Raw genomic sequence first — 27,302 nt, 5'->3', positions numbered from 1 at the left:
TTCAAGTATTTCTTACTGATATAGATATATATTAAATATATATATAACTGATATAATGAAATATACCTTGTTCCAATGGAACATTTTTAGGTAGTTAAAATGTGACCAGTTTCTGTTGTTTAACATTACCTGCGTTAATTGATTCAAAACAATAATAGATGCTGAAAACTAATTTAATTATTTTAAACAATGAATGAAAACAATTTAAGGCATATCCCTAACGAGCATGCGACTTCAAAATATCTGTGGAAGATGTCGCTATATGTTACATCACATGTTTGATAATGACAAGATAAAAAAATTCAAATATCTGATTTCTTTTCTCAATTTAACTACAATGAAATTGTAGTTTCTGGTAAAGAAAAATATCTAAATATGATATCCATATATAATATTACAATGAAAGTTAATTAGTAAGAAGAAAGATTTGAGGTTATACAACGTAATATAGTAAAGAATAGGTGTTCGGATAAAATACACACAATGGTGAATAAAAATCGCTAGGCTTTATTTTACAATAATAGATCTATCATTTAATACCTCAAATCTATTTTAAAAATAACTTATTTGAAATTCAAAACAATGATGCGCGCGCCTTTGTATCGTGCGCATGTGTCGAGGTCATATGATCTTCGGTCGTATATACGTCCCGCCATCAGCAAAGTTCCTCACTCATTCTTTCGAACCTTTGCGACGCGGTTCTGTTTTCGAATTGATACCGATTTCCTGATGACATTCCATTGTGATTGATGTGCAATTGGTTCGGAAATTTGTCTGCAGAGGGACCGACCGTTCGCTTTTGCGACGGCAGTTCTCGCAGACTGGCTCCCAAGTAACTGGAAAAGCGCGCGTAAATAAGACGTCTTAACGATTCCTTTCGCGAACGAGGCTCTTGCTAATCCTTCGGATTAGTTATCCTCGTATCAAGGTTTTTCTCTCCACAAGGAAAATTTCGTCGACGGTCAGTGACGCGGGAATGGGTTTGACGGATACCAGTTTCGAAGTACTTTTGACCCTGTGGCGGGTTCTCGTCGTAGGAGTCGTGTGGACCGAAGAGATCCACGATCAGTGTCGTGGTGTCTTGCCGAGCCACAGCATCGCCGGTTTCGTTTGTTAATTGTTTTGGCCACGTTCTTTGGTAAGTAATCGCATAATTATACTTTCTATAAGCTTAAAATTATTAATTTAGTGATTTAAGTCATTTTCACTTTTATTGACTTTCATTATTTATTTAATCATTGGTATCGAAGTAACGTATGAGAAATATAACCTTGGTTATGTGAATATGGAAGTTCTGAAGGGTGGAACAATTAATATAAAAAGTAATTTAATTTTTATTTTGAAAACTTGAAAATTGTAACAGTGTATGTGACAAAATATTGTTTTTAAATGATTTTAATTCAATATTACGATATGTCTGATAAACCGGAAGAAGGCCACAAATCCTCGAGAACCATGTTCTACAGGTGTTTACGTAAATAAATCTAAATTCTTATCACTGCAATTTCTTTAATGTTTAGAATTAACTATTATTATCAAAGAAATTAAGCTTCAATTTTTAAAAAATGAATAATTTAATAAAAATATTTTAAAAATTAATTTTTTTGAGGAACATCTTGCGATAATGAAATTGAAATAATGCATATAGCAAGTTCAATATTATTTATTTGCGTAGCATTTGTAAATTCTTTAATTTCTCAGGGTCGTTTGCGGTTCGATTATTAATCTATCTCGTGTTTCTATTTCTAATTCATTTTTAACATGAATCTTTCAAACGATTCATCTTAGTAGCGTGATTCTCGGAAAATACATATATTATCATTATAATCCTTCTACGAAGCAACGATTTTTCCTTGATAGAAACTCGAAAAACTACACATTAACAATTACTTATTGTTAAGTAGTCGCATTGTTAGCGATCCAGAGAGCATTAAGTTCGCATATTTTAAAAAACAATTAAAAGAAAATGCCAACTAATATTCATTATCACGGAGTTGAGATCATAAGTTAGGATTATGAATTAAGACTGTAAATTATGTTCTTACATTGTAGCATGGTTTTTCACAATTTTCTCCCTTTTATTCTTTTCAATTCAAGAGTAGGCCATTTACTATTCTTATATTTTTAAATAAATCTTCTTGACTCTGCACCTGAGTATTCTTTAACAATAATTATTTGATAAAAAATTCCTTCAGAAAATAAATCATCTAGTAACAAATTAACACAAATATAGTAAAAACCTAAAGAGGACCAAAATATTGAATATTGAAAAGCAATGAATTTATTTCCAAAATTCAGCGAAATGACATATTTAATAATAGATATGTACACGAATGGTAATCAAAGATGAAACATGAGCAATTATTATAATTTAACACCGAAGATCTTGTTTGTTTCCTTGATAATAAGAAATCAAGAAATCCCCTTCCCTACCTTATTTTTCCTCGAATTTGCACTCTTTGTATGCACCTTCCCTCCCCTGTTCGTATCTTCTTGTATCTTCTTCAGTTTCAATCCTGAGAAACTCGCGACAGTTTCGCATGTTTTTTCTTCCGAACAAGGCTCTTCCTCGGATGCTGAAACAATCGTGAACAGGGTATGTGCTTAGAATTGTTTCTCGGACCGTTTTCTATTTCGCAACGCTTGTTCGCGCGTCCGTGATTAATCTAATTGCACTCGAGTGCAGTTTTTACCACGTTGTAACGTTGCTCGTACGACAAGGTATCATACTAATGCGACAGGACGTTGAGGCAATGCTTCTTCTAACGCGTTTTCTATTCTTTGCTAAACACAATTATTTTTCGTATTATTAAACAATTCGATTTGTTTTCAAAGATGGTAAAGAATGTAATTTATATAATTATATTTTCAGCTTCTTCCTTTATTATTACTTTTTTAAAAGTTAGTTTTATTAGATTTTAATTATGTAATTTCTCTCTGAATATTTTTTTTTATGTAAAATTGTGACGATTGATTTTCTTTTTTGAAATTTTCTAATTCTGATCAATTTTCTGCTTCATCCGACTACCATCTTGCGGAGGGATGTTGTATCGGATTCGTAAACCGCAGAGGGTATCTTGTCTAGCTGAATCGAGAGTTTAACCCTTTACTTCAGAGACCGAGCAGTGGCAAATGCATAGAAGAAAATTCACTATTAACATTCAGTAGTGCGTGAAAATTTATTATTAATTAAATTATCCACTCTTCTGAACATTGTGTTGCATTTTTTAAATTAAAACTGGTCCTTCTCAGAAAAGTCTGAATAAAAATCTAAAGAGACCAGAATAAAAATAATTTACAATTGAATTTTAATTTAAGTATCTATAAATCAACCACAAACTGTTAAAATAAAAGAATTTAATTCTATAAGGAAAGGGGTTTATCTGATTGAAATTAACCAAAGGGTGTAATCGACACAAACCCAAACGCATAGACAGAAACGAAGTGAAATGAAATGTCGGAAAGAGGATTTTTTTGCTCTCAGCTGTTCGCAAAGTTCCATATAGTTGTTCGGCAATAACCGCCGAATATCAATTAATCGGGTCGATCCATAGACAAGCGTGGATCAGTGCATGTGACAGAAAACCCCTCGGTCGAGAGTCCCCTCGAAGCCGGTGCCGCGGCCGCCTTTGAAATATACGCTGTTTGTCCGGAACCCGTCACCAGGGCACAATGAGCCTCCGCTCTGGGGGTTAAGCGTTGTCACTTGAAGGGCTATCGATAACTTGTCGTCGCCAAATTACACGCGACCGCGCCCGCACGCGCCTCGAAAACCATCCCTTCTATACCCGCGTCCGGTTTATGGAATAATATTACCTCCGTCGTTTTTATCATTCACATTTTTCGATCTTAATAGATCATAAACTATCGTTACTGCATTATGTGCCCGTCATTACTTCCGACTCTCTAAATTGCAAAGAATAAAATACCCATTTTTAATGAAAAGTTTCAGAGCACCTTCAAGGTTTTAAATGGCGCGTTGGAATCTTTTTATTCAAACAATTATTTTATAAAAATTATAGGAATTTTAGTTATTTATTCGCTGCCTTATTAGTAGCATTTAAAATCCATAGAAACGTGGAAAAATTTGAAATAAAAAGATTCAATGTGCTTATTTTTAATAATTTATTGGAAAAGTATGTGAAATGATGTAAAATGAAATTACACTGTTCCATTCAAAACATTGAATTAATTATAATTGTTAAGAAGGAACGTGTTTTGTAGATCTAATTCGACAGACAAGGAGTTATAAATTTTTTAAGGCACTATCGGTTTAGGGGAAAAAATCCTCTTGGAAGAGAGAAGCCATTACGCTTGTCAGTTCCGCTGTCGGTTCGATGGATCTCGATCTGTTGTACCTGGAGTACCTCCTCTGCTTTCCACAGTGAATGGCGTCAGAAATTTAATAAAATCGAATAATTAACCCATTGGAAGCGTCGGTCTTATTATAATGCCTACTCTACGCCTACAATAATCTATACTATAACTTCCTGTAATAACGTACTGTTTTTATTAACATATAAAGTTTCTTTTTTTCTAATTATGAATAATTATAATTATAGATAGCTCCTCTTATTATTTGTGTACAGTTTTCTGCTTTCCGTACTTTTTCGAATAATTATTTTAATTAAAATTAAAAACAGTAAAAAAATACTTGAGAATATTAAAAAAATTCAGTAACATCATTTTGCAAATTTGAAACTGACAAGTTAGACTAATTAACACTAGATTGCCTAAGGCAGTCATTTTGACTGCTTTTGAATTTCAATTAGAAAAACAATTGTGCATAGAATGACACAGCTTCTTAGAATTTTGTGACTTTTTGTACAACATATAAATGCGTTTATTAACCATTGTAGTTGCCTCCCCCCCTCTTTCATTTCCGGTATATATATGTGTTATACCTGTATTGCCTAAGGCAGTCATTTTGACTACTTGGAAAATTTTAAATAATAATCAAATGACTTTTACTATTGCATTGAGTAAATTTCTTATATGACCAGATCGGCTCCCAATTCGCATAACAGTTTATATATTTTTTGATTACCGTCACTTGTAACGTGACTTGTTATTCGAATCTTTATGCCAGGCCTGCCCACGTACCTCATTCCCCTTGAATGCGCGATAACGTATTTCAGGGGGGAAGGAGGATCATTGATTGTTAATACTTACTAATAACTTGCTATATGACTGTAAATAGTATAAGAAATATTAAAAATTAATTTTAAACAAATTTCTTTACACATAGTTATTCTTTCACAATGCAGTCATTTTGACTGCTTTGGGGCAATATCGGTATATACTAAGTTTCAGTCTTTCTAGTGTTAATGATTTTGTTGCAGGAAAACGAGACATGTCGTCGAGGGTGGTGAAGAATCCTCCAAAAATGAACGAAAGCGTGGACGGCAGGGAGACCTGGTCCGGCAAAGTTGACTTCCTTTTGTCAGTGATCGGATTCGCCGTCGATCTTGCAAATGTCTGGAGATTTCCCTACCTGTGTTACAAAAACGGCGGCGGTGAGTCAATTGAATAATTCCATAATCTTCTTTATTGTCTGAATAAAAAATGTTAATTCAATCAGGTATGAATCACGATCTTTTTTATTCATACAATTGCTTTTCGTTGGTAATTTAATGATTTCCTTCGTATAGATTAGTTCTGCAGTTATTGCTGTATTTTTTACGCGAACAACACTTCAATTCCGACAGGATAATGTTACACCCGAGACCACTTACGGAATTAACACGGTGTATCATTCTATAATAACCGGTAACACTTGTCGTGGTTAATTTAAAATGACGAGGAAAAATAAAATTGAAAGAGTAAACAGATTTTACAACGAGAAACTCGTTTATATTTCATTTAAGAATAGATTGCTTTGATGGCACGCAATTTTTTCATTTCAGGATTAATGAACTACCTTCATTTTAAGTAATTGATAGAAAAGATAATTAATAGATTGCGAAATTGATTTTTTAAAAGAATCGTAAAAGAAATTTATTATTATATAAAAAATGGAAATTTATACAGGGTGCGTCACGGAAAGCAGAAGTTTTTAAAATAAATATTTCTCAGTTAATTTCTAGCGTAATTTTAATTTATTGTCACGAAATGATACATTATTACATGCCATTTTAGGCTATTTATGTATGAAAAATTATGTCACTTAAATGGTGACCATTTTGGTGAATGCAATTTTGCAGTCGCTCCCGGAAGTTCGCTACTACTCTCTTCAACAGTTCTTCGTTTATCATTCCTAGTTGCTGGCGAATGGCATCCTTTAGTTCTTCTAATGTCCGCTCATACTGCCAGGACATCAATGGCTGTTCTTCGAGCCATGTTCTCTGATCGCCTCATTTCAAAATTCGATGACGTTCCTTGGCCTCCTCGGTCACCTGACCTTTCAATGTGTGATTTTTTTCTATGGGGCTATCTTAAGTCACGCGTTTACGATGGAAAGCCACGGACATTAGGAGAACTGTAGGATGCCATTCGCCAGCAACTAGGAATGATAAACGAAGAACTGTTGAAGAGAGTAGTAGCGAACTTCCGGGAGCGACTGCAAAGTTGCATTCACCAAAATGGTCACCATTTAAGTGACATAATTTTTCATACATAAATAGCCTAAAATGGCATGTAATAATGTATCATTTCGTGACAATAAATTAAAATTACGCTAGAAATTAACTGAGAAATATTTATTTTAAAAACGTCTGCTTTCCGTGACGCACCCTGTATTAATAACGTATCGATACATTTTCTATTATTTTCTCTGCCATGGGTCATTTTCGTCCCTCCGTTTCAACAGCTTGTGTAACATTGTGAAGCGTTATTTCGCAGCTGCAACAGGGGATGCATCGAGTAATGTACTCCAGCAAGCGATGCAATACCGCGTTAACCGTTCGACTAATTGGCATTTACCTCGTGGAAAATGACCCCAGGATTTAGATTTCACTTGGAAGCTTCTTATCCAGCGAAAGTGTCTGCAACACTCGAAATTGGCTGAAATTAAAGTGAAAGAGCAATTTAAGACTCGACGAGATTGCGTCCTCTAATTCCTAACAAATTATTCTCGTGTTTTTGATTACGATATTTAGTTAAATTTTAGATTCAGATTTTATTATATTAACGATAGAAATTTATTTGGAGAGCTAAGCTGTAAATTCTGATTTCTATTATTAGATTTAAGAAAGGACTATCGATGAATCTAGGAATATCGGTGAATCTTTTATATAATTACTTTATTTAGACTTTAAACTGATAAATTGATATAAGTGCTATTTCATGATACTTTTGTATGTCATCAAATTGCATTAGAATTTCTATGTTCTTAAATCAGCCATTTGGTACACAAAACTCTAATTTTCCTAACTTCTCCCTTATAAATATTCTATAATCTGAAAACTATAAATTCTTCATGGAAAAACAAACAAAAAATTCCTATACCATTTTACGATATAAGTCACCAATTAGCAATTAATTAGTACATTGTATGATATTTTTGATACACCCTATATTTGCCTAATACCACACGAAACGAAATTTTTGAATGAAAGTATTTAATTTTTAGTTCGTGATTGAACTTTGAAAGTCTAACAGCAGATAGTAAAGAGGATTTGAAACACGTTTTCCACTTTCCCGCGTAGAATCCAGTGACACGAGCGTCAAGGGGTGTAAGTTGGCTCCCTTTTGCAAAGTTTCAAACAACAAGTCCAGCAAGCAACACGCAACGACTTGTAAGACTGTCCTCCGTCGACTGGGATGCTATTAGCCTCGTTCTATCGAGTCTCCCGTAGGAATACGATTAGGGCCAGCTATCAGCGATACGGGGCTCCTCAAAAGCGGCTGCTAACTCAATTAAGAGGAGAGTAGGGCGCGCCATTAGTACAGGCAAGATCGGTCGCTAATTTCCAATTACCTTAATTAATTATAATTTCCCATTCGGGCCGGCCTTTGATCATGAATGTCCGCGACGCCTCTACCTGCTGCATATCACCATACGCGATCCATTATGTCGCCTGATTTCCTCCTACCTTTCGCGCTTCTTCTTTGCGGAAATTTGCCAATTTCGCACCGTCGTTTACTACCCGTCTCCGAGTACACAACCATACTGATCTTCCCTAACGGAAGATTAAATAATTACCCTAGGAATAAATGAACTACAATTGCTTTCGAAAAAAGCATTAATTGCAATTTGAAAATTGATCATTTTCTGTTTATACATCAAACAATTTACTGATTCCAACAAAATATTAAAATTTGATTATTATTTTAAAAATAACATTATTATTCTCTTCTTTAACACTAGAACTATCAAAGGGGTTAAAATGACAGCTTTCCAGTTTTTTATTTTAAATTATAAATTTTATCAAGATATTTTTGCTGGAATGTATGTTGGCTATTGTCGAGATAAAGAATGGATATATAATATTAAATTATGTTTCATCCAGTATCTATTTAATTTTCTGTATTATTTTCAACTTAGAAATTAGTGTGCATCAAACGTTGATAGTTCTGGTGTTAAATTCGTTTTAAAATCAAATATTCTACGAATGTACCCATAGGAAATATTGCTGCTGTTCGTAGAACTCATTTGATATTTAATATTCAAATCTGTTACACAATGCCTCATGATACTTTCAATCCTGATTTTGTCTCAAGCGTTAATAGAAACGTGTATTATGCATTTTATGCAATAATCACGAGTCACGTGCATTTCAAGTCATGCTTGATTCTAATTTGTTTATGCTTTGATCAATGAAACGTGACGAACACCGGTTTAAACGTTTTATTTTCTCGATGATCTACGTGTTAGTAATTGATAACCATCTCTTAGTTTTTAGTTATTGTACTTTTATTTAAAAAATGATAATAACGTGATTATAGTTTCTCTTGATTTATTTTACAAAGTGTTTGTGTTTGGAGATGTCCGCGCCTTCAAAGAATGAAAATTGAACGGAAGTGTTATTCAAAACCGGATATTTGGCGGTGACGAAAGGAGAAAACCTCCTCGGATGCAGGGTCAGATTCAGAAGGATCCTGAAATTTAAACAAAATTAATTTATATTTCGAAATAACGTTGCTTTTGTTAAAATGAACTATTATTAATAAATAAATTTCAAATTATACAAGGATTCTGTATCCTGCCGAAACATTATTATTAATTTTCTTCTGTAAATGATGTTTCTTCATATTAAATAAGAATTAATTATACGAAGATCAAGATAAAGTTTTATTACCTACTGACAAATCAGTGAGATATTATAGGCCACTTCCGTCGAATTTGCTCGGGAATGAAAATTAATCAAGGTAACCGCAAGGTATAAGAAGAAGGGAATATTCTTTCTTAATGCGATTACGTCTCCGTGGTTACGAAGGAGAATTTATCGAAAAGAAAAAAAGACGAAACTGTCTGTAGGAATGTGGAGTAGGTATATCTGACGCGATCCTATAAGTCAATTTAAGTTTGAAAGTGATAAATTTGAAAAATTTGAAACAACTATTCTTTTAACAAATTCTAATCATTTTAATAAACTTTTGAAATTCTATTAATTGAAATCCTATGACTTCTGAACGAGATTGTGTATTTTTGCATTTTTGTAAAATAATAATTATAATTTACAGTGAAATTTACAAATAAAATTTAGAAAAATAAGGGTTTTTATTTTTTTTTTTTCAGTTTGATTCAAACAAAAGGTATTCTGCAATATTTGTAACCCTTTAGTCGCTTGATGAATCAATTTCGAATCGCCATTTTACAATCACATTGCAGCATTTTCGAAAGTTCGCTATCGAATTACGTACATAAAAGCACCTTGCTGCCACTGGTGCTCTAAATATTCTGCAATTCAGTTATGCAGCTAACAGGATGATGCGAGTGGCTCGCGCATCACTTTTTTTCTTTTTTTTTTTCCACCCTCTTCATATCACCCTCTTGTCACACAGCAGATGTCATCAAAGATGATAAGAATTCAGACGTTTTCCAGAGCACCGGTAAATAAATCGAACGCGTTTGATTTCATTAAAAGTACTAGCCTGATCTTTTTCATCAATTATTAAATACAATCATTGAATTTTTTGTCAGAAATAAATTGTGAGAAAATTGATTGTTACAGGGGCCTTTTTGGTTCCGTACTGCATAATGTTGGTGGTAGGAGGAATTCCACTTTTTTACATGGAACTTGCACTGGGCCAGTTCAATCGTAAAGGTGCCATCACTTGTTGGGGTCGTTTAGTGCCACTTTTAAAAGGTAAGAATTTCGTTCTCTAATTCATTCATTTCTATTTTATATTTTATATTAGATAGTTTGAGCTAATTGTATTTTAGAAAAATAATATTGATGCTGTTTCTTATTTTAATTGAAGATTTATTTTTGAAGAGTCATAGTAATTTCAATTGTTATATTTTCGCGCCACTTTTCAAGTCCTCGGAAGCGCGGGAAAATATTCAAATTTAAAATAACAATATTAACCTTTTGCGGTCGAATGTGGCTGCAAAGTTGGCAAAAAATAATTTCGTTCTTGTTTCACATGAATTACAATCGGCATCAACAGATGTATCGCAGGGATAGAGATATCACATTCTTGTTTGCATTTGTTAAAACCAAAATTAGTTTCACTAAAATTTATATTACAAGCTTAAAATATTTCGCAAAATAAGGAAAAAAAAACAATATCATGCTTCATAAAAAATATATTCGACCCAGCGGGAAGTACACTTGTAAAAGTCCTGGACCTGAAAAGATTAAAGGCATCAAATTAATTTGTATACTTAATGTATGATTAAAGATACTTACATTTATTATTTTTTTTAAGTGATTGAAGACCACTTTTACCTTTGTATGGTTCTAAGAAGTATCTAAGCTTTCAACAATAGCAGTAGAATAGACATATAAGAGAACACTTTTCTGATTTCTTGAAAATCGTTCCAAAGGCACTTTACCGTCATCTCGAACGACCGAGAGCCACGCATTAGACACACCCAGTGTATTATTTTCTTTTATTCTACCCTACGGCATCGTACGGTACATTATGTAACGCGTATAAATCCGAGAAAATCCAAGCTTGGACGAGCAGTGGTTGAAGAGCCTCCATTTCCGTCGATTTCCTGCTTTATCGCAGCGATTTCAGCCAGGACCATTCCTGATGATCGATGCAAGCGTGGGATTCCTCTTCGCCCTTGTCTCCAATCGTGATCTCTTTCCTTTTGATCCGCATCGATGAACGACGTAATTGATTCCCCGTTCAAGAAGACGCTCCCACGGGATAATGGAATATTCTTCGATTCGAAAATCAGGACATAGGACAGGTCCTGAGAGATTTTTAATTCCTTCGAACATAGGGATCATTTTAAAGATCAATGGAACCGATTTCCATTGAGAAATTACTGGAAGATTGTTGTAATAATTAAAGGGACGCAATTAACCCTTAATTGCTATGTATTTTTTAAAGATAAATGGGTAATTAAAAAAGAACTTGTGATAACGAACAGCACAATGAAATGTTGTGAATATGCAACTTTGGATATTAGTGAGTTAATATACAGGGTGTTTTTTTGCTTTGATAAAAATTTTATAAAGAACAACGGTAAAAGCAATTTTCATTATATATTCTGTGTTCTTAATTTTTGTTTACTAGTGTCTGAGAAATTATTATACTAGTTATGAATAGACTCGTACTTGAGGAACGCTTCAGAATAATGAAAAACCACTACTATACCGCGCCATGCTAAATGAATATTTGTTTCCAAATATGGGTCATGTTGATCCAGATGAGATGTGCTTTTAACAAGATGGTTCAATGTGCCATAGTGCTACTGAAACTATCGACTTGTTAAAATCAAAATTTAATGAAAAAGTTACAGTGGTACCTCGGTATACGACCTGGATCCATTCCTGATGTTTGGATTTATACTGAATAGGACGTATACCAAACCAACCTTTCCCATAAGAAATAATGTAAAAATGATTAATCCGTTCTCATGTAAAAAAAGAACTCCTATTGATATTATACCTACATTAATGGGGTTGTAAAATAATTGGGACACTGTTTATGTCACGAACAGCATTTAAACGATTTGCTAGAAGTTTATAAAAAATATTCACTAGTTTCTTTAGCTATAGATTCTAATTAACAAACCAAATGGAATAAATTTTATTGCCTCCTGTTTTGCGGATATAGTTTGTTATATGATATCCTTACTTGTATAATCAGTCAGTTAATAATACATCAACTCCGAATATAATTGATTATTAATTTAATTTTTGATGAGATAATTATTGAAAAATGAACCAAAATTCACATAAAATTTGTCACGTCCAAACAGGACGTATTCCAAAGCAGACGTATACCGAGGTACCACTGTATTTCGAAAAGAGGACCTGTTGACTGGTTTCACAGATCGTATGATCTAACACCTCTGAATTACTTTTTATGAGATCATGTAAAATCTCAGGTGTACTCGGCTAACTCATCAACAATTAATGACTTAGAAGCCAATATCATGCTAAAAAACTGGACAGAGAAAATTCGATTTGTCAAAAATAGCCATGAAGGACATACGACCGAAATGGTTTAGTTTTACAATAATATAGAATTCTGCTGAGAAGCTTCCCAGATAGCACACGATGTCTTAAAGACATACATTTTACGACCATTTTAAGTCTGAACGTCTTACGACCTTACCTGGACGTCTTTACGATGTTTTGTCCCGAATATCGTAAGGACATCTGAAATTCATGTCTTTAAGACGTCTTAAAAACGTACGAAACGAACGTCGTATCTGAATATCTGGAATAGATATCTTTAAGATATTTTAACGACGTCTCTGTGACATTCGTACGACGTCTTTAAGACATCCTGTTTTCTAACATAGGATGTTTACAGGACGTATTTCAGGCATTCGCAGGATTTTCAGACGTCCATAAGACATCTGAATATCTGAGACAGATATCTTTAAGACGTTTTAACGATGTCTCTGTGCTATCTGGGTTAATTATTGTAATATTTTTTCTAAACTTTTTCTATCGCGCTTAAAAAACACTTTATATTATTTGCTTAGGAATCGGATATGCAGTGGCTCTGATAGCATTCTACGTTGACTTCTACTACAACGTGATCATCGCCTGGGCACTGAGGTACTTCTTCGCCTCGTTCTCCAGCCTCCTGCCATGGACCACTTGCGACAATCCTTGGAACACACCGTACTGTCGTGCATTCGATGCGAACATATCTTACTCGTTTGACGACACATCTCCCCTAGAGTCGAGCGATTCTAATAACTCGTCTCTGTTTGAAGATCGCTTCGATAGTAATTTGAATCAAGGATACAACAAGACGTGGTACACGAGTGCCGCGCAAGAGTACTTCAAGTAAGCGAAATATAATAAATATTTTGTTTAAAAATTCTGTGAGATATATGAGATGATTTTTAATAATTCTGTTTAAAGCCGAGCGATTCTAGAACTTCACGAAAGCGAAGGTTTGCACGATCTTGGCTCGATTAAATGGGACATCGCAATGTGTCTCCTGGTGGTCTATCTGATCTGTTACTTTTCTTTATGGAAAGGCATTTCTACGTCTGGAAAAGTAAGCAAAGTTTACTCGGTAGCACTATTATAAATTTCATGGAAAATTAATATCAATGCCTTAGCAGTTATTAATTTACTTATTTGATAAAGTACTATTTCCAAATTCTTGATTCTCAGTTTCCAGTTAAATGAAAAAGGAAAATACTTTTTGCTACAGGTAGTTTGGTTCACTGCTCTGTTTCCCTATGCTGTTCTCTTGATTCTACTTATAAGAGGAGTCACATTACCAGGAAGCCTTGAAGGAATACGCTACTACCTCAATCCAAATTTTTCAGCCATCACGAAAGCAGAGGTAAAAGGATAATTGCAGAAAATATTAAAAATAATTCTATAACTTCCAAAGATCAATTGCTTTTACTCACAAGGATTGATCCCGAACCCGGAAATTCAAAAAATGATGAAACTTTGGGAATATGTAAGGGTTGTCCTTCTGATTAAAATACAATTTTCAGTCTAAAGGGTTGAAAATCGCCGTTTTACGTTTTTACGTCCTCTTTCTCCAAAATTGTTAGGGATATCCGAAAACTTTATAAACAAAAATTATTCGCCTTAATGCACAGTATTTTTTTATGTTAGAACAAGAAATTCTTTTTAAACAGTTTTGTTTATAACTTTTGTAATCGTTTAAATAATTTATTATTTTAGCATCGAAAGATACTATATTTTAAGGTGAACAACTTTTGCTTAGGAAAAAACGTAAAGCGGCCGAAATTTTAAGGACGATTTTTACCCCTTTAAGTTGAACACGAAAATTCTGATTTAATCAGGAGGAACCCCCTTCGTATTCGCAAAAGTTTTATAATTTTATGAATTTCCACGTTCGGGATCATTTCTTGTCAGTTCTGAAAGTCTTAGCCACCGAAACGTTTTATCATCCTAATTCACTGTACGTTCTTTATTCTTACCGTGGACTTGGTAAATCGTGGCCCGCCGGATGATTGCGGTATTATGAAGTGGCCATTTACAGTGGCCATGGAGAAGAATAAAAAAGTGAAGGGCAGAAAGTTAATGCACCGGCATAAGAGGGTCGGTAGAATCGGGCAGCGTCGCGAGAAAAATGGGAGGGAGAGAAACGTGCCAGGTTTAACTGACGACTCTGAAAATGGAAACTCTGTGTACCTGTCATAATGACCATTAGTGTTTGACCGGCGGACCCTCTCGGCTCGCAAAGGGAATGCATTTCTCTACGGCTAGCTTAACTTCTGGATCGTTGAAATACGATTCTAGTCGGTGACCGTAGAAATTTGTTGATTTCCAAGATCCCAGGATTTACGGGAATTTCAGTGATCCCTCTTAAGGAAAAGGATTCTTTTATTTAGGATTTATCTTATGATTCTTCTTTTAAAGCTGAATCTATGATTCCTGTCTTCTAATCAGAATTTGTAAAAGTACAATAATATTGTACATTGATTAACTATCTTTCTTTTCTAAATAATGTATTAAATTATTAATAGCCTAAAGTGAGGGGTGTTCTACACTTTAGTATATTTTCACTCAGATGTATTATTTGATTAATAGACGACCAGTCATTTTTTATTAACAATACTAATGAAATATAATGAAATTAACTGATTATATTTGTTAAACTTTAAGCTTTAAATTGACGTATCATAAGTGCTATTTTTATAATACTTTTATGTAATCAAATTCTATTAAACTGTTTATGTATCAAAGTTTCAAAGTTATTCGTAGACAGACAATAATAATAAATGAAGAATTTCATTGATTTATTTGAAACATCGTAGGATAGAGAAGAAGAGGCTATTCCCTGACTTTTATTAAGAACCCTTAATCTCTTTTCAGGTGTGGGTAGATGCTGCAACGCAGGTGTTCTTTTCCCTCGGACCTGGCTTCGGAGTTCTTCTCGCTTATGCGAGTTACAATAAATATCACAATAACGTTTACAAGTAATAAATACAGCAATAATTAAAAATCGATATTCTATCAAATAAATTTGTATCACTACATGACAAACATTGATATTTCATCAGATATAAGCATTATTTCCATTTCCAATAAATTCATATTCTTTAAAATATTTTTTTCTTTCAGGGACGCTTTATTAACCAGCCTGATCAACAGCGCAACGTCCTTTGTCGCAGGATTTGTCATCTTTTCTGTATTAGGATACATGGCCCGAGCAAGTGGTAAATCCATCCAGGATGTGGCAACTGAAGGGCCTGGTCTAGTGTTTATTGTTTACCCTGCTGCTATTGCTACCATGCCCGGGTCAATGTTTTGGGCACTCATCTTCTTCATGATGTTGCTTACCCTGGGATTGGATAGCTCGGTATAGTCTTCGATATAATTTCCACGAAACTATATTCATTCTTGCTTCTAATTTTATTTTAAATTCAAGAATTTTATTATTACAAAATAACACTGATACCGGTGTTTCTTTCTTTCAGTTCGGAGGATCAGAGGCAATAATAACCGCTCTCAGTGACGAATTCCCAATTATAGGCAACCACCGAGAAATCTTCGTCGCTTTACTCTTCACCTTATATTTCATTGTTGGTTTAGCTTCCTGTTCTCAGGTAAAGTACCTAAACAGCTATAAAAAGATAATTCTATGTATTAAATATCTTCTACATTTTCACAGGGTGGCTTCTACTTCTTCCACCTGTTGGATCGTTACGCGGCTGGTTATTCTATGCTTTTCGCAGTATTGGCAGAATCAATTGCAGTTAGTTGGATCTATGGAACAGACAGATTCTGCGCAGATATCAAAGATATGATTGGATTTTCTCCAGGAATCTATTGGAGAGTTTGCTGGAAATTCGTCGCTCCGATATTCCTCATGGTACCTACAATGAAATTAAAATGAAACTTTGATAGAATGCTCGCTTATAAAAAGATTATTAGACTAATTGAACGTATCCAATAAAAATAATGAGGGTAACAAAGATACGATCTTTTCATGCTGTTACAGTTCATCATCGTTTATGGTTTAATGGGTTACGAACCACTGACTTACGAGAATTACGTGTACCCTGTCTGGGCAAACGTATTAGGCTGGTTAATTGCGACTTCCTCAATTGCTATGATACCAGGAGTTGCAATTTACAAGATCATCGTCACGCCAGGCAGTTTCATGCAGGTGATTATCTTGATCTTAAATTGATTCTGTTTTCTCTCTTTTTGTGTCGTGACAATTTAAATGATCGTTTCACGTTATAGAGACTGAAGATTCTCACCACCCCCTGGAGGGATACCCAACAAAGAAATGCGGACTTGTTGGCATCGGTAGCAAACGGAGCTGTTCGTCGTAGTTTGATCGTGGACCAAGACGTGAATTTGTCGAAGGAGCAACAAGAATTGACTAAGGAACAAACGGAAGTCATGATCCAATCCAGGGAGGGTGTTAACGGAGATCCGCCTCCGGAACCAGTCTAGGACAGTGCGGTTGTGATTTTGCACGGTGCCCGGTTCCAAGTATACCTTTGCTAACGTTCCCTCCTTTGGATCCACTTTTATCCGACTCTTTGCGCTGAATCATGAGATCTTCGAACGCACTCACTTAGATTTTACGATAACCCCCCTCGACGATTCTTCTATGACGAGGCTTCAAAGACCTCTGCGCAGTGGACTCGATTCCTAAGAAAAATCGTGTTGTATATAAAGAGTCTATTAATAGGTTTTTGAAGATCATCATTCGTTGACCTGGAACCTGTTAATAGAACTTTAATTGTTATTATTAATTTTCACAGTCATTACAGTGTCATTTGATGCGCTATTAAGTGCTTTTGTTTTCTCTTATAGTGTTCAAGAGAACGGGTCGCAGATGGTCCAACCTGTAAATATTACAGGCATTATGAAATTTCCTAGGTGAACTTATTGAATAGATTACTAATATTATCATAGACCTAGCAAGTACATCTAAGGCTCTCTCATTATGTAGAAGAAAGAAGTTTCCTCGGGCAATAGCTTTAACACTTATCTTCTAATTATAAAAAAAACAACATTTCAAACAGAGAAAAGGAGTTGAATATATAAAATATCACAAATTAAACTTAGGTGACAGTAAGGGAAGAGTGCTATCCGTTTTAAAGTATTTAAAAATAATAAAATTTCTTTCCTTTTTGTTTTACAGGACATAATAATGAAGAAAGTGTTCAGAAACAATTTCTATTAGCATATTGCGAAAGGTTAATAGGAATTCCAAATGATGCATACTATTGTCAAGTTTCCATTTGATTATTCGACGCTTTTACATCGTCTGGCTTCGTCCAGGCGTATATGCTGTGTAGACTATACGCAATTGTAACCACCGGTCAGGTGTAAAACGTTACATTAAAAAGTAGTGTTGTTCAAATGTTAAGAAAATGACGAAGCAACCATGCTTTACCTATTAGATATTTAATAAAGGCAATAGAATTGCAAAGAGCAGGGTGAAGCTTCTAAGTTGAAACGATACAGTATTCTAAAACTATTATAATTTACTTTCAGATTATAATAATTGTGAATCACAGTATATTATATTTTCATTATTTTTTTTGTCTGGAAATAATTTGTACAAGTATTTTTACTGTGTTACCATTCTTAATTACTTATGATACAAGTACTTGTTGAATATAATATTTCAACCTTTTTATAGTATTACCATACAGTATAGCTATTTATAGAAAATTAAAATGTTAAATTGCAAAAGATATTCTATAACAGTTATCTGTTTTCTTAATTGTGAGAATTGATGAGATCACAAATAGTTGAGTAGATATTAAGTATTTGAAAAAAAAAAAAACTATCGTCGTGAACTTGTTAGAAAATATTGTATGTGCAGAGATATAGTTTATTGTCGTTAGATGCAACGATATTTATACATGTATAAATATATGTGTTTGCATATATATTTATACATATACATATATAGAAAGAAGCCATCAAAAGTAAAACATCTAAATGTCTTCTTTAACTGTGGGAATTTAGAATAATGTTCCATCTATAATTCGAGCAATTTTGAAAAATAAATTTGTTCAAAAATTTTTCATTGTTTATAATTTCTGTGATTTTTATTGTGCGAAATCTTTTACTTCAATGTAACAATCCTAATATATTTTATAGTAATTGTACTTTATAAAAGACAATTTTTTTTATCAAATTTATGATTCGAAAATGCTTCAATTATCTTTTCAAGATTATTCAGATTCTCACGAATCGAGAACAATACTCTAGTATTCCATTTAAGATGAATCATCCTGTATAATTATATGTTATATTTTATACATCGCATCTGAGCTGTAACCGCAGCCATAGGTAGCAGCTCAGGCCTTGTTGTTAACGTAATAAATAAATATATAAATACTTGAAACAGATCGAGAGAAATTTAAAAAAATCGCGTGTTTACTGGATAACACTTTGACTTCCGTTTTCAATAGTTTTCGCATTGTGATGTTATGTATAATCTACTTTGTGAAATGAAACAATTGTTTCTTTAATAAAAATTTATGGAAAGTATCAAAACGAGAATGCATCTATTGCCTTAAATTTGAAATCATTTTATTTCATTTTCTATTTTCTTTAATTCAGTATTTTTAGTATTCTTGTTTTGATTCAACATAGCGTTGAAGGAACATTTTGAAATTATAAATAAAATTAGTAAATAGAAATTACAAACATCTTTTTATAACAATAGGAAAATGATTGAAATGCTAGAATGGATTCTTTTTTGTAAGCATAAAAGTTTATTTTTGATAAAATTTTATAGCAGGGAGGAGGTTTCTCTGTTTGTAGTAATCAAGTGTCGATAAGGAAGTTCTCTATCCAAAATTTCTCGAGGATTCTATGGTACTGCACTTCTCTTTACTTTGATCAGTGACTACCACTGCTTTGATCAATAGCAGGAAAAATGGCGCCTGCCATGGAGAGTTTAACCGACGTACAAAAGCAAATTTTTGAGAAAATCAGTAACAATGAAGTGGCGGAACTTAAAACGTTGTTGGCGGCAAATAAAATTAAAATGGATTTTGTAGATGAAAATGGTATGAGTCCACTTCAACATGCCTGTTATAAGGGAAATAAAGAAATAGTACAGATGCTTCTAGATCAGGTAGGTTAACTTCGGTGATTTAACAACAAGATTAAATATTTTTAATAACTTCTCGTTTTCTATTAAAGTAATTTAAGTCATTAAAAAGCTAAACGTAAGTTATATATCCAATAAAATGGATAATTCTCAAATCTTCATCTTATAAATTAATAAACAAACATATATGTATACGTATTTAGTTTGAAATGTAATTAAACTTTAAAATGAATTAGATATTAAAAATTAGTCTACATAAATTAAAAAAATATTATGTAAGAGATTTCTATTTTTATTCAAGCAATTGATTTAAAATTTATTATTTTAGGGGGCTGATGTGAATGCATGTCAGCATGAACATGCATATACAGCTCTCCATTTCGCTGCTTTAAGTGGAAATGCAGAACTGTGCCATCTATTAATGTCCCATGGAGCTCGTTTGACTGCAACAAATAGTGTAGGGCGAACTCCAGCACAAATGGCTGCTTTTGTTGGGAATCACAACTGTGTAGCAACTATCAATAACTTTATTCCAAAGGCTGACATAGATTATTATGTGAAACCACAGGGTTTACAGACTGAATCGATGCTTCCACCGCATCTAGCAGATTCTTTCCACAAATTTATAATGCAAGTCAATGTACATCCTGTACGCGTAGCTCTAAACTTACAGAGATGTCCTGGTCTCTTAGAAAATGCTGATAAGGTAAAATAAAGAATGAAATAATGAAAATTTCCAAATAGCAATATGTACCTTTTCTGATTTGTAGGTACAGAAAGTTTTAGAGTCTATGCGTCACAAAGAAATGACAAGAGGCGCAGAAACAAATGTAGTGATGGCATTTAAGTATCATTACCTCAGTTGTGTTGTCGCCGAAGTAATTAAATTCCAAAAAAGGCAAGAAGCAATGAAGGCAGAGAAAACTGAAAAAACAAATGAAGAAGGAGAAGAGAGAAAGTCAGATACTATAGAAGGTTTAATAAGAAAATTTTTAAAATGTAGCAAAAATGATGACACACCAGAATACCAAGAAGCGTTTTTAAGAGAAACTGTGAGAGAATTTCCATATCGAGAAAGCACAATTTTCCGTCAAATGGTAGCAACTCTTGCAGCTACTGATCCACCATCAGCACTATCGGTAGTATCGGCTGCAATTAATGGTCAAAGAGCTTTCTCTGATAACGCACAAGTCTGCGTCACATGTGGAGAAGATAAAGCTAGTAAAAAATGCAGTAAATGTAAAACAGTGCAATATTGTGATAGAGAATGTCAAAGACTTCACTGGTTTATGCATAAAAAGGCATGTACTCGATTAGGTCAAAGTACAACATCAAACGCAAAAATAAGCGACATGGACAAAGAACAAATAAGTAATGCCGTAAGCTCTAGGTTACAAAATCTAAATGTTAATTAATTGAGAGCGAAACAAAATGTGAAATTTAATTTTTACGTGGTGTATGTATATGGTTAATTTGTTATTTTAATTTAACTAAATTGACTAGTTGAAAACACCTTTAATCTTTTATTTTTAGGTTTACAGAGAGGAACGGACTTTTTATGTATCACATTTACATTTCTATCCTTGTTTTTTTGTTTGAAAAATCCACTGTATAATGTATTGATAATGTATTATAAATAACTTCGTTGTACCCAAATACTCTATTAAAAATGTTATTTCCTCAGAATTGTATTATTGTGATTGTCGTCATCGAGAAAATAAAATATCCTTATGAATATATTTTTATTATCATGCATTTTATCATTATCAATTCTTATTTACTTTGGTTCTTTCAACAAATACGTTACAAATATGAAAACTGCTATTAAAATAATATTTCCCTTTATTTATTACATAATTACAAATAAATGAAACATGCAACAAAGTACCTGGTGCTAAAAAAATATATAAATCGACTTTTTCTTTGGTAATTATCGTATAAACCTTTCCCTTACGATTAGTATAGAAGCTTCGAAGCGATTTCAAGTTCCTACCAATGACTGTGACTGATCGTTCCGTTTCAGCCAATTAGATTCATCGTTATAGGCTGAGTGCGCACGGCATACATACATACTTTGCCATTCCCTTTCGAAACTTCGTCCGTTTTGCACACGTCTGCAACAGATGAAATTAAATTATCTTCTAATATTAAATTAAATTGTTTTTAGGTGTTAGAAGTACAAAAAACAGAAAGAAAAATCTAAAAGAAGTTTAGATTCCTGATTTTTGACATTAATTTGGCGTTTTCTTTAAAAGTACGTGAATTGAAACAAGAAACAAAATCACAATAAAATTGAAACAGCAGAATCTGAATTACTTTCCCTTTATGTATATCAATAATTTCTTGTACATCATTCCAACACCATTTTTCTTATAATTTATTGTTGTAAATTGTGATAATTGATTTCTTTGTGTTGACTATTCTGCCGATATAGGGTAACGTAGTGCCACGTGGCCTACGCCCTACTGCCACCGACGAGATATTGTATCTCGTCGGTGTCACAGTACAATAATTATCTGGTCGGTGCTGCTTGGGAAACAATTATATTTTACCTTATAATTGTACAATAAAACTTGGATATATGCAACAAACATTGGGACCCAGGCGTTGCATATATCCAAGCGAGGTGTCGATTCTGCGTCCGTACAAATCGTTTGTACCGTGCCGCGTTACCTATTCTACGTTCGTACAAATCGTTTGTACCGTGCCGCGTTACCTATTCTACGTTCGTACACAACATGCGACGTGTTGCATGTTGCATGTTGCGTGTTTCATGTATCTTTGGTGTACAGCCTGCCTTATACATATGTAGCCAAATCATATCGTGTTTGGTACCATTTTAATCAGAAAAATCTCACAAATGCATTAGTAAAAGTTTCATTAAGAAAAAGTTAAAAATAAAAAAGTTTTATCGTTCAATTAGTATTAGTCACACCGATATTACGGTCGGATCATATTACACCGTTTCCTCGCCGAGCGGCTCGGTCGGCTTAGGGGGATCCCCCCAAGTGGAGGGGATAGCGATGTTGCATATATCCAGACAAACTTTTGTTGCATATATCCAGGTTTTACTGTATTACATTCTTATTGTAATACAATAATACAATTATTGTAATAATCGATACTAAATAAATATATGAAAAATAAGAATATTTGATATATAACATTCTGAAAAAATACAAGAACTGAATAAAAAATAATTCGAAAATTACTGATATTTATAAAATAATGATTCTTAAACCAAAAATATCATTTAACTGTTAACAGAGACTCGTCTCTTAGCAGACTGTTAACAGGTGGGCATTTTTACCTTTTTCACAGGTAGCGGAAGTAGGCATTTTTAACAGAGAATGACATATGTACTAAGCGCTTAGTGTATTTCCTTATTCTGCCATGTGGTGAACAGAGTCGAACGCCCCAAACGTTTGAAAGTTCGCATCCTTGCATACCCCGCGCTGACACTGGCGCACTCAAGGGGGGGGGGGGGGGGGGGGGGGGCTAAGGGGCTCTAGCATCCCCCCCAAAAAAAGGAAGGGGAACAACAGAAAATTTTCCAAAATCTGTTCCTAATTAAATTAGTGTTACTGTTTATGTCACATATTAATAACACTGTTTTTTGTATTAAAAATATTTTTATTCGTTCAACTTAGCTCCCTCCAAGAACAAATTCTGAGTGCGTCATTGCCCGCACATACCCCATCATAGCCCATCATTGACTGTACTTTCTTTTCCAAAGTTTTATGGCAAGACTTTATAACAGAAAACAGACCCCGAATATTGTGAAAGGTCGCAGACTGTGTCAAGCAGTGGACAAATTTGTATATACTATTGTGGTAATTTTAGATATTTATTTTTTCGTGGAATACAAATCTAACACTGAAAATACCGCGATTTAGTTACTTTTACAATTACTGCCCTTCCCAAGGAAGGGTGCAACAATGGACCGACAACAAATGTCCACCCAGCCCAAACAACGGCAGCAAAAGGATTCTACTGGAGCCATCTGTCGTCGAGCCCGAGGACCACCAGCCCGCAGCCACCACCATTGAGCCTCCGCCAACCTCATCGACCCCGGATACCGGCTCATCGATTATGGATCATCCCGAGCCTAGACCGAAGGCCCAAATTCCCATACCCAATCCCCTCCCCAAATTTCCTCCGACGGGCTCGTCATCGCTGTTGCGCCGACGAGCCGTCAATCTGCGTTTCGACGTGACATAGAGTGATTATACAGATTTTCAAAGCGATAAAGGAATAGAAAGCGATATTATAGGGTTTGCGAAAGTGAGTGTGTGTGTGAAGGATCCGGCGATTTTGGTAAGCCCCTTGCGTTATTAAAATATTGTGAATTCTGAGTTCCGGTGACGGTAACTTCTCGTCCGCGTATTTCGCCTTCCGCGTCCGGTATCCCGCGTCTTCGCGATAACCCTTTTCCTCCCCTCAAAGTTTCCTTCTGCGTTCCTCCCTCGACGCGTAACGTAAATAACCTCCTGTGAATCCTTCCCAACCCTGAGACCTCCCTTCCCAAAACAATCCTCCTTGCGTACTCCCCCGCGTAATCTGTGTGACGTCCGACAGCCGTCGAGCCATGAGTCCCTCCCTTTGTGAAAACCCCCAGTTTTTCCCCTATTCCTCCTCGCCACGAAACGTGGCTGGCGCCCAACGAAACTAAAGAAATTATAGTGTGCACCCACGCGCATACGGGTCACAAAGGCGCCCAACGTGGGGCCAGGAAAATACCAAAGTTCAAAAAACTCTCGCGTTGAAAGATTTGCTGTTTCCGATTCCACCGTTAAATTTTGAAAATTACGAAATTACGACGCAGAAGGTGCCCGTTACCGTTGAGCCTCTTGTTGCCGTTTTTTTTTTCTATCTGCTGCCGGTCGAACTACGGCGTTGTGTTTAGAAATACTATACCCTAACGTCCCGTTAGAGGAAAATAAACATTTTTCAACCGACACGTACGCCGTTTTCGACCGAACCGTTATTATTACCACTTGTGAAATTGAATTATTTTTTTTTTTGTGTCCCTCCAATTTAAAAGTTTTTTTCTCGTGCTTTGCCGATATCGAGGGCCCTGGCCGTGGCTTTTGCCGACCGTGGGCACTCTATCGAGCCCCTTTTCCCGATTCAATTTCTTTTCTTTCCCCTTTTTTTTTATTTTTGATTGCGAAATATTGTGCCTTGATTTTGAAATTCTTGCGTTTATTTTGATTTTGTTGTGCCTTGATTTTGACTTGTTTCCTTTTCCCTCTCTTTTCAGAATTCTCAATAACCTTTTTTTTACTCCTTTCGTCCTTACCCTCGCAATTTAGTCGTATCACCCGCCATCGAGCATTCATTCACCCTGTTTTTTTTGTAGTTTGCGAAAATGGAATCCGCCTTGGCCCGCGTGCTGCGGGAGCATATCGGCGCGCTCGAAGTCGTCGAGCTCATTCAGTTAATGGACCACGCGCGTTTGAACATTCGCGGCACCATTGATGACCTCCGTGACCGATACCTTCGCGCAGAAGTACGTCGCGTTTTCGGCCCGGACGCTGCGCCATGGGACATGACAAATGATACCGCCGCGGATCGCTGTGCGTTCCTGGGTACACGTACCCAGGGGGAGTGGGAACTCCTGACCGAGTACGTTTCCAAACTCCAGTTAATATTCCGAAGACTAGAGCCTCCCGTACCCGAATCCTAACAGTTGGATATCACCCTAAGAAATCTCCATCCCCGCTATAAACTCGTAGTAGAGCTCCACCCTCCCAGATCCTTCGATGAATTCCAGCGAGGAGTACCGCAGCCCTCCGACGGCAGAAAGCCTCACGGTTCCTGGGTCCGCGTATGTACCCTCGCGAGGAGGTCCCCCTCGCGTGCCTCCACTCCTCCTCCTCCCTTTACGATCACCGAATTTCCGAGTTTACTGTCTCTCCCTACAACACCACCTCCCACCGGTTATAACATTCCCTCGTCCACCAACATATCGCCTGCATACCGTCCAATTTCCTATGCCCAAGCGGCTTCCGGTTCCCACCGACAACCTCCAAACTCCCCATCCTCGCTTTCCGATCTGTGCTGGAATTGCGGCCGGCCGGGCCATTGGTACGAAGCTTGCCAGCGACCAAGGAGAAAATTTTGCTTCCAGTGCGGAACGTTTGACGTGGTCGCACCGGAGTGCCCGAAATGCTTGTCGGGCAACGCGTATGGAGGTCGGCGGTAAGGGTCGACGCAACCTCTCCGAAAACACCGATCCAATTTCCCGGATCCCGCGTCCTACCACCCCCGAAAATCCTTCGAACAACCCCCATTCCCGCTCCAAATGAAACCCTTCCCGTAGAATCCCGTAAAGAACGTTTTCATCCCTCTGCAACACGGCAACCACACTTTCCAAGCCCTCCTTGACACCGGTGCAACTCAGTCCTATGCAGGTCCCAAAATAGCCCGCTTATTCGAACCCTATTTAATCCCCTCCCAAGCCTGCATGATCCTCGCCAACAACTCCACCGAGAGAGTCCTCGGAGAGGTCACCGTCGCAATCCAGATCGATGACGAGATCCATAACCTCCCCCTCCGCGCAAGCGTGGCAATGCGGTATGAGGTAATCCTAGGAATGGATTTTATTACTCGATTTGGAGTATCCTTGGACGGAGATCTGAGGTCGTGGCAGACCCCGAACGGACCTCCACACCCCTTCTCCCCGAATCCTTAATCAATCCCTTTCCAATTGACCCTAGTTGCGCCGGGCTATCCAAAGCTACCTCTGAGGAAATCTCGGGCATCCAAACCCTGCTTGACCTTCTCATCCTACCCCCATCCTCCACCCTAGGAACCACCCCTCTTGTTACCCATTCCATTGATGTCCAAGGTCATCCTCCCATCAAACAACGCCCTCGCCGCATGGCTCCCCGTGTTTTAGAAGCAGCCCAAAAAGAAGTGGATTCCATGCTCCACGCAGGCATAATCGAACCCTCCTCCAGTGCTTGATGCAGCCGTCCCGTCCTAATTCCTAAACCCAATGACTCCTACAGATTTTGCATAGATTACCGCGACGTCAATAAAGTTACCAAAAAAGATGCCTACCCCCTTCCCAGCATGGATCGCATCCTCGATAGCCTCCGAACTGCCCTTTATATTTCCAAACTGGACTACTTCCAAATTCCCCTTTATCCCTCCAGTAAAGAAATTACCGCTTTCTCAGTCCCCGGCCGAGGCCTTTTCCAATTTACCCGAATGCCCTATGCCCTCACCAACGCCCCCGCGACCTTCCAACGCGTAATGAACAAACTGATTACCTCCGATTGGAAACCTTATATTTTTACGTACCTAGACGACGTGGTCATTGCAATAGACACGTACGAAGAGCACCATTGATTAGCTCGCAAAAGTCTTAACCCGCCTAAAAGAAGCCCATTTAGAAATTAACCGCGAAAAGAGCAGTTTTGATGTTCCGAAATCCGATATCTTGGCTTTTTGATAAATAAAGACGGCATGATAGCCGACCCCGAAAAAATTGAACTCATTATTTACAAACAACTCCGACGTTTCCTTGGCATGGTCAAGTGGTATTCCCGATTCCTAAGGCTGCGTTCAGACTATGCAACTTAGTTGTACAACTTTCCGTGCAACTTCGGATCCGAATTTCTGTGTTTCTGGCCGTGCCTATACCAGGTATGCCGTCTGAAAAAGAAAATGGTTTTCTC

The 27,302-nt window shown here is 36.0% G+C and overlaps 2 protein-coding genes and 2 long non-coding RNA genes across 5 annotated transcripts; 3 read left to right on the top strand and 1 right to left on the bottom strand.

The window, feature by feature from the left end:
* The first annotated feature begins 687 nt into the window (after nucleotides 1–687).
* On the top strand, nucleotides 688–18,367 carry LOC114881613 (sodium-dependent dopamine transporter). Of its 2 annotated transcripts, none has more exons than XM_046285340.1 (12): nucleotides 688–1,138; nucleotides 5,343–5,516; nucleotides 10,116–10,250; nucleotides 13,061–13,370; nucleotides 13,449–13,587; nucleotides 13,747–13,881; nucleotides 15,393–15,496; nucleotides 15,642–15,879; nucleotides 15,998–16,126; nucleotides 16,192–16,392; nucleotides 16,522–16,689; nucleotides 16,770–18,367. In XM_046285340.1, exons 2-12 carry the CDS (start codon nucleotides 5,354–5,356, stop codon nucleotides 16,983–16,985), a joined length of 1,938 nt encoding a protein of 645 aa, XP_046141296.1. In that variant the 5' UTR covers nucleotides 688–1,138; nucleotides 5,343–5,353; the 3' UTR covers nucleotides 16,986–18,367. The 2 variants fall into 2 exon arrangements, with proteins under 2 accessions (XP_046141296.1, XP_046141297.1); XM_046285341.1 differs by lacking the exon at nucleotides 688–1,138 and adding an exon at nucleotides 2,519–2,596.
* On the bottom strand, nucleotides 17,102–20,726 carry LOC123987720. Its single transcript, XR_006829322.1, has 3 exons — nucleotides 20,635–20,726; nucleotides 20,472–20,538; nucleotides 17,102–17,186 (listed from the first exon to the last, which is right to left on the bottom strand). It is a non-coding gene; the product is annotated as an uncharacterized LOC123987720 (long non-coding RNA).
* LOC114881612 (ankyrin repeat and MYND domain-containing protein 2) lies at nucleotides 19,146–21,353 on the top strand. The gene is made up of 4 exons (XM_029198441.2): nucleotides 19,146–19,638; nucleotides 19,943–20,320; nucleotides 20,385–21,070; nucleotides 21,148–21,353. The coding sequence occupies exons 1-3, from the start codon at nucleotides 19,438–19,440 to the stop codon at nucleotides 21,027–21,029; spliced, it is 1,224 nt and encodes a 407-aa protein (XP_029054274.1). The 5' UTR covers nucleotides 19,146–19,437; the 3' UTR covers nucleotides 21,030–21,070; nucleotides 21,148–21,353.
* Nucleotides 21,354–23,768: 2,415 nt separating this feature from the next.
* On the top strand, nucleotides 23,769–25,618 carry LOC114881876. Its single transcript, XR_003790341.2, has 2 exons — nucleotides 23,769–23,931; nucleotides 24,977–25,618. It is a non-coding gene; the product is annotated as an uncharacterized LOC114881876 (long non-coding RNA).
* The last annotated feature ends 1,684 nt before the right edge of the window (nucleotides 25,619–27,302 follow it).

Source organism: Osmia bicornis, chromosome 1, assembly GCF_907164935.1.
Source record: "Osmia bicornis bicornis chromosome 1, iOsmBic2.1, whole genome shotgun sequence".
NCBI classification, from domain to species: Eukaryota; Metazoa; Arthropoda; class Insecta; order Hymenoptera; family Megachilidae; genus Osmia; species Osmia bicornis.
Note: the sequence above shows the minus strand (reverse complement) of the source record. Positions and strands in the feature narration are given on the sequence as shown.

Excerpts from the sequence above, each read along its gene's own strand:
- LOC114881613 (XM_046285340.1), top strand. The coding sequence starts at position 5,354 with ATGTCGTCGAGGGTGGTGAAGAATCCTCCAAAAATGAACGAAAGCGTG. Across the intron at positions 13,588-13,746 it reads GCATTTCTACGTCTGGAAAA|GTAGTTTGGTTCACTGCTCT; the intron begins GTAAGCAAAGTT and ends TTTTTGCTACAG. Across the intron at positions 13,882-15,392 it reads CAGCCATCACGAAAGCAGAG|GTGTGGGTAGATGCTGCAAC; the intron begins GTAAAAGGATAA and ends ATCTCTTTTCAG.
- LOC114881612 (XM_029198441.2), top strand. The coding sequence starts at position 19,438 with ATGGCGCCTGCCATGGAGAGTTTAACCGACGTACAAAAGCAAATTTTT. Across the intron at positions 19,639-19,942 it reads TACAGATGCTTCTAGATCAG|GGGGCTGATGTGAATGCATG; the intron begins GTAGGTTAACTT and ends TTATTATTTTAG. Across the intron at positions 20,321-20,384 it reads TCTTAGAAAATGCTGATAAG|GTACAGAAAGTTTTAGAGTC; the intron begins GTAAAATAAAGA and ends TCTGATTTGTAG.